The sequence below is a fragment of the Xiphophorus hellerii genome, chromosome 21 (assembly GCF_003331165.1).
Source record: "Xiphophorus hellerii strain 12219 chromosome 21, Xiphophorus_hellerii-4.1, whole genome shotgun sequence".
Classification (NCBI taxonomy): domain Eukaryota; kingdom Metazoa; phylum Chordata; class Actinopteri; order Cyprinodontiformes; family Poeciliidae; genus Xiphophorus; species Xiphophorus hellerii.
Genome location: NC_045692.1, coordinates 4,159,081 through 4,171,720, shown reverse-complemented (window position 1 = coordinate 4,171,720; position 12,640 = coordinate 4,159,081). Strand labels below are relative to the sequence as shown.

At 42.7% G+C, this 12,640-nt stretch overlaps 1 protein-coding gene across 2 annotated transcripts; it reads left to right on the top strand.

Annotated features, from left to right (window-relative positions):
- Positions 1-5,392: 5,392 nt before the first annotated feature.
- bambia (BMP and activin membrane-bound inhibitor (Xenopus laevis) homolog a) lies at positions 5,393-11,114 on the top strand. Of its 2 annotated transcripts, none has more exons than XM_032551692.1 (3): positions 5,393-5,416; positions 8,883-9,164; positions 10,084-11,114. In XM_032551692.1, exons 2-3 carry the CDS (start codon positions 8,933-8,935, stop codon positions 10,497-10,499), a joined length of 648 nt encoding a protein of 215 aa, XP_032407583.1. In that variant the 5' UTR covers positions 5,393-5,416; positions 8,883-8,932; the 3' UTR covers positions 10,500-11,114. The 2 variants fall into 2 exon arrangements, with proteins under 2 accessions (XP_032407583.1, XP_032407582.1); XM_032551691.1 differs by lacking the exon at positions 5,393-5,416 and adding an exon at positions 6,309-7,006.
- Positions 11,115-12,640: the final 1,526 nt, after the last annotated feature.

The window sequence follows — 12,640 nt, the reverse complement described above, 5'->3', positions numbered from 1 at the left end:
TAAAAGTCTTACTTTGTAATTTAATGCCTTGAAATTGGGCCTCTGTCTCCTTAGAAACTACTGCTTTTTTTTCTCTTTTTTTTAAACTCCGCCTTCAGGAAGTTATCTCCTATTTATGAAGTTATCTCCATCTCTCCTATTAACCCTTTAACAATGTTTTTACAAGCGCTGCCCTGAGTAGTACCTGGTATAATTAGCTCAGCATATATGCAGTTCCTCCAGGTGTTTGCTAGTTGCTACTGGCTAGTCTGAAGGAGCTGGGTAGGGCGAGTCACTACAAAGGGCTGCTCTGCGAGGCGGAAACTGCAGCTCCCAGGAGGACCTGCGTCCTGGAAGGCGGTGCTCGATCCCACCAAGGCTTTTACAAACCCAAACTGTTGCCAGATTAGAGGGTTTCTCAAACATGAATTAACAAATCGAGGTAATGTTCCTGGAATGTTTTTATGAGGGAATAACTGTAACACAGTTTATTTTACATAATGCTTCCCCTTTAATACATTCGGAATATACGAGGCGTTGTCGCTTTATGCATTGTTTCCTGATATAAAGTGAATACATTAAAATGTACCTCTCCACGGCGGCGCTGTTACGTCCCACCTGCTTCATAAAGAGGGCAACTCCTCTGGCGACACCTGCTGGTGCTTTACTGAACAGCAGTTTTCCTGAACCGTTAAATCATTTGGCTAAGAAAATGTATTATTTTGACTATGGGCCATTTGTTGTAACTCGTTGGAGCTACCATTTTACTTATTTTTAGATTTTGAGCTAATGAAAAACTTAAGCAAAAATGAAGGATAAGTTTTCTTCCGGATGTTTCTAGTGAAAAACGATGTAAATAAAACAAGCAGCATAAAACCAAGCATGTAGAACTGTACAAACAATCTGGCTCCCTCTAGTGGTAAAACGTTTAAACTGCAGCAAGAAATGGCATCAACGTCCATTCCTGCCATCGTAAGGAAGTCTACATTAAATATTTCCTATTATTTTTTTGCGTTTTCCGTCCAAAGCCTCAGCCTTTTTTTTTACACAACTGTTGAAAGTGGTGTTCTTGTTTAAAGAAAAACGTTAAAAATAATTAATTTTTTACTTTTCCCCATGGTGGTTGGGTGAAGGAATTTATTACAAAGCGATTGCATGTGGTCTTTTTAAATCAGAATGATCCTGAGCAGCATATTCTCTGCCAGCAGAGGGCAGCATTGTTGTTTCCTTTCTTAAAATGATTTAGTAGGGCCAACTCAACCCAGAATGTTGATTTCAAGTCATAAATTAGTTGTTTTTTTGTTTTTTTTGTCTTACACTGTGCTAGAAGAGTCTTCAGTCTGGGTTTCAGTGATTTATTTATTTCCACTTAGAACATTCATTTAAAAACAGCCGATAATGGAGTCATAAAAAAGCCTTTAAAAGCCTAGTTTGTCTTTAGGTACAGCTGCCCGAAGGGGCCACAATCTTCTGTTTAAATAATTAAATGCAAGTACAAACAGCATGGGAACATCCACCCATTCTATTGTTCAGGAAGGAGACAGACTCTTTGTCTCCGAGATGAATGTGTTCTGGTGTAAAATGTGAGTATCAACCCGAAAACAAAGGCTAAGGATGAGTAAGAGAGTGTCATTATCCAGAGCAAAACGAGACGTGCACCAACATGGGCTGAAAGGCCGTTCAGAGAGGAACCACAACTCTAAGAGTGGAGTGAAAAGGCCAGATTACGTTTTGCAAATTCACATGGAAACAAAGATTTATGATTGCAGACATGCCCTGTGGTCCAATAGTACAAAATCAAAGTCTTTGGCTAAAATGAGCGTCAATAAATTTGGAGGGAAAACAGGAACCATGCTAACTGTGAAGTACAGTGGTGGCAGCTTTGGGTTGTGGGCCGGTTTGCTGTGGGAAGGATAGGAACAACTCATGTGGAAAAAAAATATGTAGATATGAAACCACATTAGCCAAGAATTTAAAGTTCGAGCACATAACGGTTGTTCACACTGACATTAACCCTAAGAGCTCTGCCGAGTTACGTACAAAGTGGCTCCAGGATACAGTCAGCATTTTGTTGTGGCCATCAGAAAAGAAATCAGTCCCTTCGTCTCGTGATTATCAAAACACACAAAAAGAGAAACGCAGAAAAACTGGAACAGATTATTTCCGAAATGTAGCTCTCTACAGACAATTAGCTCCCCAAGAACATTACTTTAGCAAATACAGCCATAACGCTGGATGTTGGGCCTGTGGTCAATTATCAAGGCAAAACTGGAGGTAGGGTCATGGACAGGAAGTTGACCCTTAAGCTTTTTCCTGCTCTCTTTGTTGCTGTCGTTGAGCAAGATAAAGGCGTTGTGTATTTTGTATTAGTAAAATCGCTTTTGACTAAAAAAGCATTGAAGTTAAATTAGAAAAGCAAATTTTAGTCTCTTTTGGATGACAGACGGAAAGAACACAGATCTCCTTACCCCCCCCCAAAAAAGTCAAAAGCAGTCAGTTTTCCGACTTCGGTACGCAGATCTTTTAACCAAATCTGGAACATCAAAGCTGCCAGAGAGACTTTCTCTCTCTCTCTCTCTCTCTGTAAACCCAGTAGTACTGAACATTTCCCTTTGTTACAGTCAGGAGGGCAAAACTAGATCATGCAGGACGGAGACAGTCTGCCTGTCTGGGACTCTTTGGAGACACTGATATGGCTCAGATCAAAGAGAGGACAGGAAGCACAAGAGGAAGACGTTTCAGGGAGGCCTTTCTGCCCCGGCTGGCCTCTCAGTGACGGCTGCATGGAGATGACCTGGGTGGGACTACGGGGCATAACACATACAGCTCTTCAAATGGTTTGGTTTTTAGGACATTCAAAGTGAAATTCTCCAAAAGAGCTTTTTGGTCAATAAAAAACCCGAGTTGCCCGTCTCTCTCCCAAGTTACCACAACAGCATTCCAGCCATGAGGTTGCAAGAGCTGTTGTCATGCAGATCGGTAACAGGTAACACTTCCAAGTAAGCGTCTCCTAATGTGTGAAACCAGACGCAACCTGCAGGGAGCGATGACTTCCTACGAAGAAAGCCGCTCACATGAGACCCACCCCACCGGGGGACACTCATCCTCTCAGCAGGAAGAAAACACGCCACGTTAGCATAAGATCAGGCGGTGAAATTTGATCAAACAGACCCAGAAATAGTTGGGGGTTTTTTTTTTTTACCCAAACATAAAGTTGAATCAGACGTAAAACTAAAATCCAACCACAAACCTGTTAAATGTATCATCTGACAATGCTACATTTATTTACAACCTTGATTTTACCGAGTAAGTTGGTTTGAGACGATGGCTTGTTCAAAAAAAACATTAAAACAATGATACAGCGGAATGTGACGCAGCAGAACAAGGAAGAACATCGTGAAAAGAGAAAAAATTTAAATGCAACCATATTCATACTGACTAAATGGACTTTAATACACATGATAAGTCAGCAGTTTTTAAAAGCAGACTTAAAAGTAAGGTTTTGACCGAGTTGGTTGATATTGACATTAGGTACTGAGCTTTAGTGTCTTTTTAGTGTCTTTTTAGTGTCTTTTTTGTGGAAGTTCTAATTTTTGTGGAATTTCAAAATGAAATGAGGATTGGGCAAATTATGTACAAACTCTTGAGACCATCATAGTGATGAATTTATTAGAGGGTAAAGCGCAAGTATAAACTTACCAAGATATGATTATCCATCTGAAATGACAGAAAATTTCTGAGATTAATCTAGAAATTTCTGTTGTTTTTGGCAGAAATCTACTGCTCCTTTTTTTCTATGTACTGACACGCTGTCGTAGGTTTATCTGGTTGATCTCCAGCGCTTATTTTGAAACAAGCAACCGCGACGTCGAGAGCATTTCCAAGTCCCTGCAGCGTATCCCGGAGAACGGCTGCATCACTCGCTACTTCTGCTGAAAATGATAACCGGGAAGAAGTCCCCACCGCTCAGCAGTCTGAGACAGAGAGGATGTTTGGGTAAACCGAAGTTGCATGAGTTCAAACTGCCTGCAGTGCAAGCCAGAATATAAACAGATGTTTATCCTTTAAAGTCCTGAAGATAATTATTGTTACTCTCACCACCGGCCACGACAGCATCCATCATGGCTTGGGGGGAGAGGTGAGGGGGGGGGTTCCAGTCAGTCTCTGGCTCAAACTTGGTAAAATACATACATCTAAAATAGAACTTGACTCCTTCAGAATCTGTGTTGAAATCTCTGAAAAGTCCCATATCTGCAGTAAGGTTTAATAATTCCACGTTCAATGTTTTCATGTCTTTTGTGATATTGTTGAAACTTCATTAGTTTTTTTTTTCTTCTGTATCTTTGAAAGAAAACGTTCTATTTTGTGAAATCCTGCTGTGGATATATATATTTCATAATCTGGCTGGGTTTTGATTGTCAGTCTACATTTGTTTGAAGGGGGGGGGGGGGGGGGGGAATGCACTCTTACATATTATGACTGAAAAGGAAAAATCTTGGTACCAGCTGTGGCCACTAGATGGTGGTATTTAGCCAATATCGCGTAAGGTGGCACTAGCCACTGTCGATGTTAAAGGGGCATTTCTGGAAATATTTAAATAAAAATGTAAACACTTCCAGTCTAGTATAAACTGATAATTTAACGCCAAATCAAATATAAACTGCTGAATAAATTAATTTTAAGAGTTAAATCATCCAGATACAAAGCTTGCACATTAATGAACGCAGGGGTCTCAGAATCTTTTAGTATACATCTCTCTCAACAAATCCTAAAAACAGCGTGAGCTGACATTTTGAACCCGTCTCTTTCCACCTTTACTGCCCTTTGCACGGGATGTAACACCAGCCGTGGAGTGGCGCCTCCGTGGAATTGCACATAATTGCGGTAATTGCAGTGTCGTCTTCTACTTGGCCCGAAGCGAGGATCCTCGTTTTGTTTTCTAAGACCCACAATAAAGGTTGCTCGACGGTGAAGCGTATGGCTCCGGTTCAGGGCGGAACCGCGCTATCACACCTGTAGGCCGAGGCACGGAGTCATAATGAGATTGATTTCATTACGAAGTGAACGAAAGTTTAAAAAAAAGAAAAAAAGAAGTCCGTCTGGTAAGATACAGATGGCGCGTGAGGCTTGATACAGATCTTTCGCCGGTTTGTTTTGCATTGCCAGTTGGTGAAGGGGTAAGTGTGTGTATGTAGTGTGCGCGCGCGCTGGTGTGTGTGTGTGTGGGTGTGTGTGTGTGTGTGTGTGGACTGGGTGGCGCCATGCGCTTTTTGGATTGCTAATTTCTCTAACCGGCTGTCCACTCCTCCCAGCAGCAGCAGCGGTGTCAGCCTGAAGGAAGGCGGCTCAGCTCGGCGTCAACCTGGCTGCTGGCGCGATGACGCTGCAGGTAGCTGATACCGGACACAATGACCTGACGTCACACTCTAGCTTCAAGGTTACACCTTTAATCCTGTTATTCTTTTTTTATTATTATTATTTTATATTTATATGTAAAAGAATACTGATGTTTTGATTCATTCACCATAAAGAATTTTTATTAAACTGTGTTTATGTTGAGGAGCTGCAACATAAACAGGTCCGACCATTAACATACCATAATATTACTGATTACATCAGCGCCGTAATTATTAAGTCACTTAAATGAGTACAACCCTGTTCTGTGATGACACATGGAAGACGCTATTATGGAAATAAAAGGCTATGAATGAAAGGTGGAGGGGATCGCTTGGATCAGGTCAGAATGTAGGGAGACGAGTTAGACCGGAAGTTAGGTGAAGTGATGTACAAAATAAAAGCTTGATTTGATCAAAGCACAAAATGGACATAGCACCGCTAAAATTAGGTGCCGACTGCTGAGCAATGAAATTACGAGCTACAATATGATGAAGATTTGAGAAATCATGAAAGTAGCATTTTTACTTGTACTATAAAGAAACAATTGCGTTCTCAGCTTAGAAAAGGCAGAATTGTGTGGAAACTTTCTAACACCTTAGGACTCGCTAGTTTCTTCTTGGAGGAACAGACTAAATTATTATCATTTAAAATGGTAGATTTAAAATAATTAAAAAGGCCTAAATAATTTAAACAAGCAAATACAAAAATAAATACATAAATTTAACTCTTCAATCCATCAACAAACATTTTACAGTTGTCCTACATAAACTGTTTTGTTGTTTGATAGTTAGGCAGGTTGAATAACTTCGTACTGCTCAGATTGCTCTCAATTGCTATTCAACTTCAACCTGGGGTTCGTGTGCCGTTCAGCCTGTTGGTCCTATTCTGAAATTAAGTTACCGGATGTGCCCTGAGCTGCACTCAGATCAATTTTCTGCCCTGGGTGGTCGGACCAATCAGAAGGAAGGAAGGAGGAGCCTGGGCCGCCTGCTGCTTCTTCTCCAGTTAAATCGCCGCCGTCTCCAGTCTGAGTGTGCAGCCCTGCGGACTGACTCATCTGTTTTTCCACCCAATATTTCTCCGTTCAGGAATACAAACGTGACGCTTCACTGCGACCGGCCACTTAGAGAGGAGCGAGAGGACCAGTGGTGACGCCTTCACATCCCCTCCAGCCGTTTCCAAAGGAGTATATTCACATTTTTTCCTGTTTTCTCTCGCTTTCGTTTAGTCCCGGAGAAGAAGACCGTATTTTGGGGGAGTTTTTTCTTCTTCTTTTCTTTTGTTGTTGTGACGAACTCCGGTAATGCCGAACCGCTTCGAAAAACAAGCCCACTAGCATTTCTGTCTCCATGCTGGAACGGAAGCTCTTTTTCCTGTCTGGTGGTGTTGTCAGGTCGGTGAGCTGAATGGCTCGTTTTTCACCCTAACTCCATGTAAGCCTTTCTTTCCCCCCCACCCCCCACCCTCCGTTTTTTTTTTTTTTTTTTGGTTGTTTTTCTCGCGGCTCTCTGCTGCTGGATATAACCGCGGTCACTGCGCAGGAATTCGGCGTAAATGGAGCGCCAGTCCAGTTTCATTTCCATCTGGCTCCAACTGGAACTCTGTGCCATGGCGGTTCTTCTGACCAAAGGTACGCTCAGACTTTGCTCTGCTGACGGGGCATGTTTGTTGGCCTCTCCAGGCCAGGATAAACACTGTTTCAAGGGGAGACATGAAACGAGACTGCGGGGTTCCGAGTTCCGACGCTGAAGTTAGAACGCGACTTCATAAAGGACTATTCCACCACTTTCTTTTCATCTGGTTTACCTGTGGTGTGGCTCTGGTTCACGAAGTAAACACTTCAACCGAGCTGAATCACGCTACAAAGACGACACCGCTTGTGATGAGTGAAAAGTTTACTTGTTAGGACCAAAAAACCAAAACACAAGGATAAGTTGTAATAGGTTTTTTTTCTGTTATTTAGACCAAATTGAATGAATTTCTGGTTGAAAATTGGACCACAAAGTCCGATTAAAACCTGTACCGACTTATCTTCCACTTCCTTAAAAGACACCTTCGAGACCTAACCCAGTCCAGTCTAAAATAGAGATATCAGCAGGTCAGAGGTCGGGATCAGGTTTTTCAAATACTGGAAAAACCATTTAGTTTTCTTAATTTGTCTATAAGTCAAGTGCGTCAAAACTAACAAGTGACTATTGATGGTTAATAACACTAACAGGCTGTTCTGCACTTTTTAAAGTTGTAACATAAGTCCCAAAAAATCAGAAAAAAACAGGCTTTGATGCTTGATTTTAGTTTGTAATTTGCTTTAGTAACTTGTTGTTTGGACTTTTAATTGTCTATCAAAAAAACTGGTGTCGTGTTTCTTTCCCTCTTGTTTTATGTTTTAGTTAGAATTGGTGCTGGTCAGGAAAAGCTTGGATCGGTGCACTGTTCCTATAAAAGTTAGAAAAGAAAAAAAATACTTTGTCTCTTTTTTTATGTTGCTTTTTTACACATCAATAAACGTCTGACAAATCACAAACTGTGTGGTCAGAGCAGAATAAGGCGTTCCACGTTTTTTTTTTTTTTTTTTTTACTGATCTTAATTTAGATTTTGATCTGGAGAGAGTCGAAACGCTTTCCAGATGAATAAAAAAAAAAAAAAAAAAAGACACCAAGAGAAACCGAATTCTTTAAAGTTCCAAATCAGATCCCGAGATCCATCTGGTACCTCTGGAAGTCGTAGCAAGCAAATATTCAAACAAAAACCTTAAAAAAAATTTAAAAAAGTGACTAAAATTTCCTAAAGAAGCTGAAAAACACCAAAATTGTTGACTGTTTTAATAACTTTAAACCGTCAGATAAACTAACTTTACCCTACCAGGGTTAAACAACCCAAACTGTAACAGCTCATCTTCTCTCACTCCTGGTGCGAAGCCTCCATCCATGTATCGGACCCACTCGGGGGGCCCAGAGAGCCTCTCTGCTCAACCCGGCTGAGGGCCCCTCCCTCTGGTCAGCCCACAAAGGGGCCTCTCCTCTCTAATGAAATATTCTCCATATGACCTTCCTTAGCCCTGCTGCTCCAATCATTCACAGAGAAAACACTGATCTGATGAATGTGGGCCTTGCACTGCAAGCTCCCAGCAGCAACAGACACTTCTTCTTCTTCTTCTTCTTCTTCTTCTTCTTCAGAAACATTCAGGTTGATACATTGTATTGTTTTAGTGACAGCTAGCCAAGTCGCCTCTGGGCTGTGTGTTGTTGTGAAGAGCGAGGCGGCCGTAATGAGAAGTTAGCCTGAGGCTCTTCAGTCGAGCCCACTCCCAACCAGCAGAGCTCGGCTACAGGGTGGGAAGAGCTACGTACTCATTAGCATCTACTGTAGGAGAAGCTAGCAACAGTTAGCCGGAGGAGGACTGAATGAAACCGGCTGCTGTAAAAAAAAGAACAAACAAAAAGAAACATGAAATGTAGTTTCTCTTACTCTTCTTCTTCTTCTTCTTCTCCTCCTCCTCGTCCAGGAGAGATCAGGTGCTACTGTGACGCGCCGCACTGCGTGGCCACCGGCTACATGTGCAAGTCAGAGCTGAACGCCTGCTTCACCAAGGTCCTGGACCCGCTCAGCGCCAACTCGCCCCTCACCCACGGCTGCCTGGCCCCCGTCTCCGGCGCCGCGGACGCCTGCGGCGGCGGCCGCCGTGCCGCCGACCCCCTCGGCGGGGCGCTGACGTTGGAGTGTTGCCACGACGACATGTGCAACTACAGGGGCCTGCAAGACCTGGCGCACACCAGGGACTCGACAGGTGAGGCAGCACGATGAAGTATGGCGATAAGCGATGGTATGGTTGTCTCGAGGCGGCGTTGAAGCGATGGCGCACGAATAATGACGCAAGAAGGCAAAAAATGGATTTCATTAGTAAAGACCGCTTAACAGGAACTGGAAGATATTCAAAACAAAGAACTCAAACTATAAATAAAATGGATTATGATGTTTCTAAACAAAGCTGCCCTTCAAAAAATATCAATCAGAATGGAAATGATTGCACTCATTTTAATATATCAATCGATTAATTAGAATTAATTGCAACAGGCTTCCTTTGAGTTATTCTTTTATTTTCCTTCTTTCAGTTTCAGAAGCAGTGTTTACTTTTTCCTTCTTCTTTTTTTTTTTCCATATCCTGCCTCATTCTTAATTTTCCAGCTTAGCAGAACTTAACGTTTTAAACTTTTAACAAGCCCCAGCTCTGCGCCTGCAGAGGCGCGAGAGCCGGGCAGTTTTTACCTTTAAGCTCTTGGAAGAAGATCAGATGCTCTGTGTTTCTTTTTTCTTTTTCTTTTTTTTTTATTGCGTGCGCACCGTGTAATTTTCCCACCGTGCTGGAATGTGCCTCGCAGGACGAACATCCCCGACGTCCGCTCAGAAACGCGGGGCCTGTCGGGTTCTGAGACGGAGGAGGGACTTTTTCAGGTTTTTTTTGTTTTGGGTTGTTTGTTTTGTTTTCAGAGGCAGAGCAGACGGTAGTTTATTAGCTCAGATTAATCTCTGGGACAAGGTGACTCATTTGTTTTCGCCTCTCCTCACCTCCTCTCTTTCTCTGTCTCTTTCTTTCTCTCTCTGTTGTTTGTCTTCCTTGCTTTTTCTTTTCTGTTGGGGGGGTTAAGAGCTGAGCATCGCTCCTTAACAACGTGCAGCTAACCTTCCACTTGTCTCCACCTTCGCAGAGAGCCGTTACCCCGCCGACGGCAACCGGAACCTGGTGACGCGCGTGCAGGAGCTGGCCTCGGCCAAGGAGGTGTGGTTCCGGGCGGCGGTGATCGCCGTGCCCATCGCCGGCGGCCTCATCCTGGTGCTGCTCATCATGCTGGCGCTGCGGATGCTGCGCAGCGAGAACAAGCGGCTGCAGGACCAGCGGCAGCAGATGCTGTCGCGCCTCCACTACAGCTTCCACGGCCACCACACCAAGAAGGGCCACGTGGCCAAGTTGGACCTGGAGTGCATGGTGCCGGTGTCGGGGCACGAGAACTGCTGCCTGACCTGCGACAAGATGCGGCAGGCCGAGCCGGGCGGCGGCGACAAGATCCTGTCGCTGGTGCACTGGGGGATGTACAGCGGCCACGGCAAGCTGGAGTTCGTCTGACTGCCTCTAAAAGGACATTCCTTTGTTTTGCTGAAACGATGCGGGACTGATTTCATGCCGCGTGTTTTTTTTGTTGTTGTTGTTTTTTTTTGCTAGAGGAGCACTTTACTTGAAAATGAAACGGCAGATCTGTATTTAAACTTGAGGGGGGCTCGCTGAGGATCCTGGACTTTCTACACTGAAACGCTGAAGGATTCCAAAATTTTTTGTCTTATTTGCACATTTGTTGTTGTTTCTTTCTCTCTTTTTTTTTTTCAATAAAAAAAAAAAAATCAAAAAACAAAACAAGATTTTTACACTGACACCAGGGTACAAGAAAAGGACAGATTGAGGAGGAGGAGAGAGAGAGAGAGAGCGCGGTGCTTTTGGACTGTAGGTGTGCACACTCCTCTGGATGTTTCATGATTCAAGCTTATTGTAAAGATTTAAATATATCTATATATATTTTTGTCTGAGAAAACTGACCGGTGTGCGTCTTCTTCGGAGTGAATGTTCCAACTTCTTTCTGTGATCAGACTAAAAGCTTGATTTTAAATGTGTGTGTGTGTGTGTGTGTGTGGAGGCGTGCGCGCGCGTGTGTGAAAGAACTTCAATTAAAGTGACTTTTTATTTAAATCTGGACTCTCTGTTTCCTTCTTGATGTTTCCTGGTTATTAGACAGTAATAACAGGAATATCAGCCACAGCAGTGGAGAGCTTCTGTTTTGTCTGCCATGATTCTACCGACAGGTCACACTGAGGATTGAATCATCTGGTTATAAACTTCCTATAAAGTGCTTTTTTTTTTAAAGTAAGATTCAGCTGGAAATGTGAGTCTAAAAACTTGCATTTGGATTTGGTTTGTTTGACTTGCAGTTATATCGGCACACTGTAGCAAAATGAACTCTACAGTAGGACTCGTTTATCCATGACTGTACCAAATAATTACATTTCCCCTAATTTGGGAACGTTTCCCATGGAAAAGTAAGAGTTTGCCTTGCTAACGTACCCACAAGTCTCGCTTTGTTACATTGCAACCACATCAATGTATTTTATTTACTCGAAAGACCAACACAAAATGAAGTGGAATGAAAATGAATGACAATCTGAAAAGTGTGGTGTGCATTTGAATCCAGCTTCCCTGAGTAAATACTTTTTCGATGAGCGTTTTGCTGCAGTGTGCAGATTAGATGGGTTTGGGGTCTTTCTCCACCAGCCTTACACGTCTACAGTTTAAGGTTTTTGCCTATTTTGACAGAGGTTCTCTATTGGATTCACTTCAGGACTTTGACTATACCGTTCTATCCCAAAACTTTAATCTTCTGCAGCCTATATGGTTCTCCTCCAGTATCGTATTGTATTGAACTCCATTTACTCTAACCAGCTTCACTCGCTCTCTGAAAGAAAACCATCCCCACAGCATGATTCTACCTCCACCATGTTTCATGTAAAGATGGTGTATTCAGCGTGTTTGTATTCTGAGTTGCAAACATTTGTTTTGCATGTACACATCACAAAGTCTGTTTAGTGGTACCAGAGTAAAAGAGCATGAATACTTATGCTGCGTTCAAGTTGTAGTCAGAACTGGGAAATTCCGACTTCCCAGGAGGAAAAATCAACTGGAATGATTCTGATGTAGGATTTCCCACTGGGAAAGAGGGAGCAACTCCAATTTGTAAGGCCAACTTCCTGTTTCAATATGGCCGCTTCTCGCATCAACAGTACCAATACGTGGTGGAAGCATGTAAAAGGATGTAAAAAGTCAATGTTATATGAAGCAGCTGCAAGTCTAAGCTGAAGAAAATTAAAAGTGGTGTGGGCTAATGGAAGGTAAAGCTTTAAACAATGGCGGTAAGAGGTACGGAGAACAATGTCTGTTGGTGTTGGCATGTTGAAATCCCGACTTCTTAACCGAAACAGTTACTTCAGGTCTGACGTCAAACCTGGCTCCAAATTCCCACTTCCCAGGTAACAGGAACACAGCAGTAGACTCATTGTACTTTTGAAATTTTATGTAAAAAAAATACCCATATATAATTTTTCTATCCCCTGCTTTGCATTGGTGTAATGGGAACAAAATAAAACACCAAGTTTCAAGCTTTTGTTTGACACCTTGCAAAATGCAAAAATAAGTTCAAATGTTTTTCCACTCTACATCCAGAG

Excerpts from the sequence above, each read along its gene's own strand:
- bambia (XM_032551691.1), top strand. The coding sequence starts at position 6,931 with ATGGAGCGCCAGTCCAGTTTCATTTCCATCTGGCTCCAACTGGAACTC. Across the intron at positions 7,007-8,882 it reads GGCGGTTCTTCTGACCAAAG|GAGAGATCAGGTGCTACTGT; the intron begins GTACGCTCAGAC and ends CTCCTCGTCCAG. Across the intron at positions 9,165-10,083 it reads GCACACCAGGGACTCGACAG|AGAGCCGTTACCCCGCCGAC; the intron begins GTGAGGCAGCAC and ends CCACCTTCGCAG.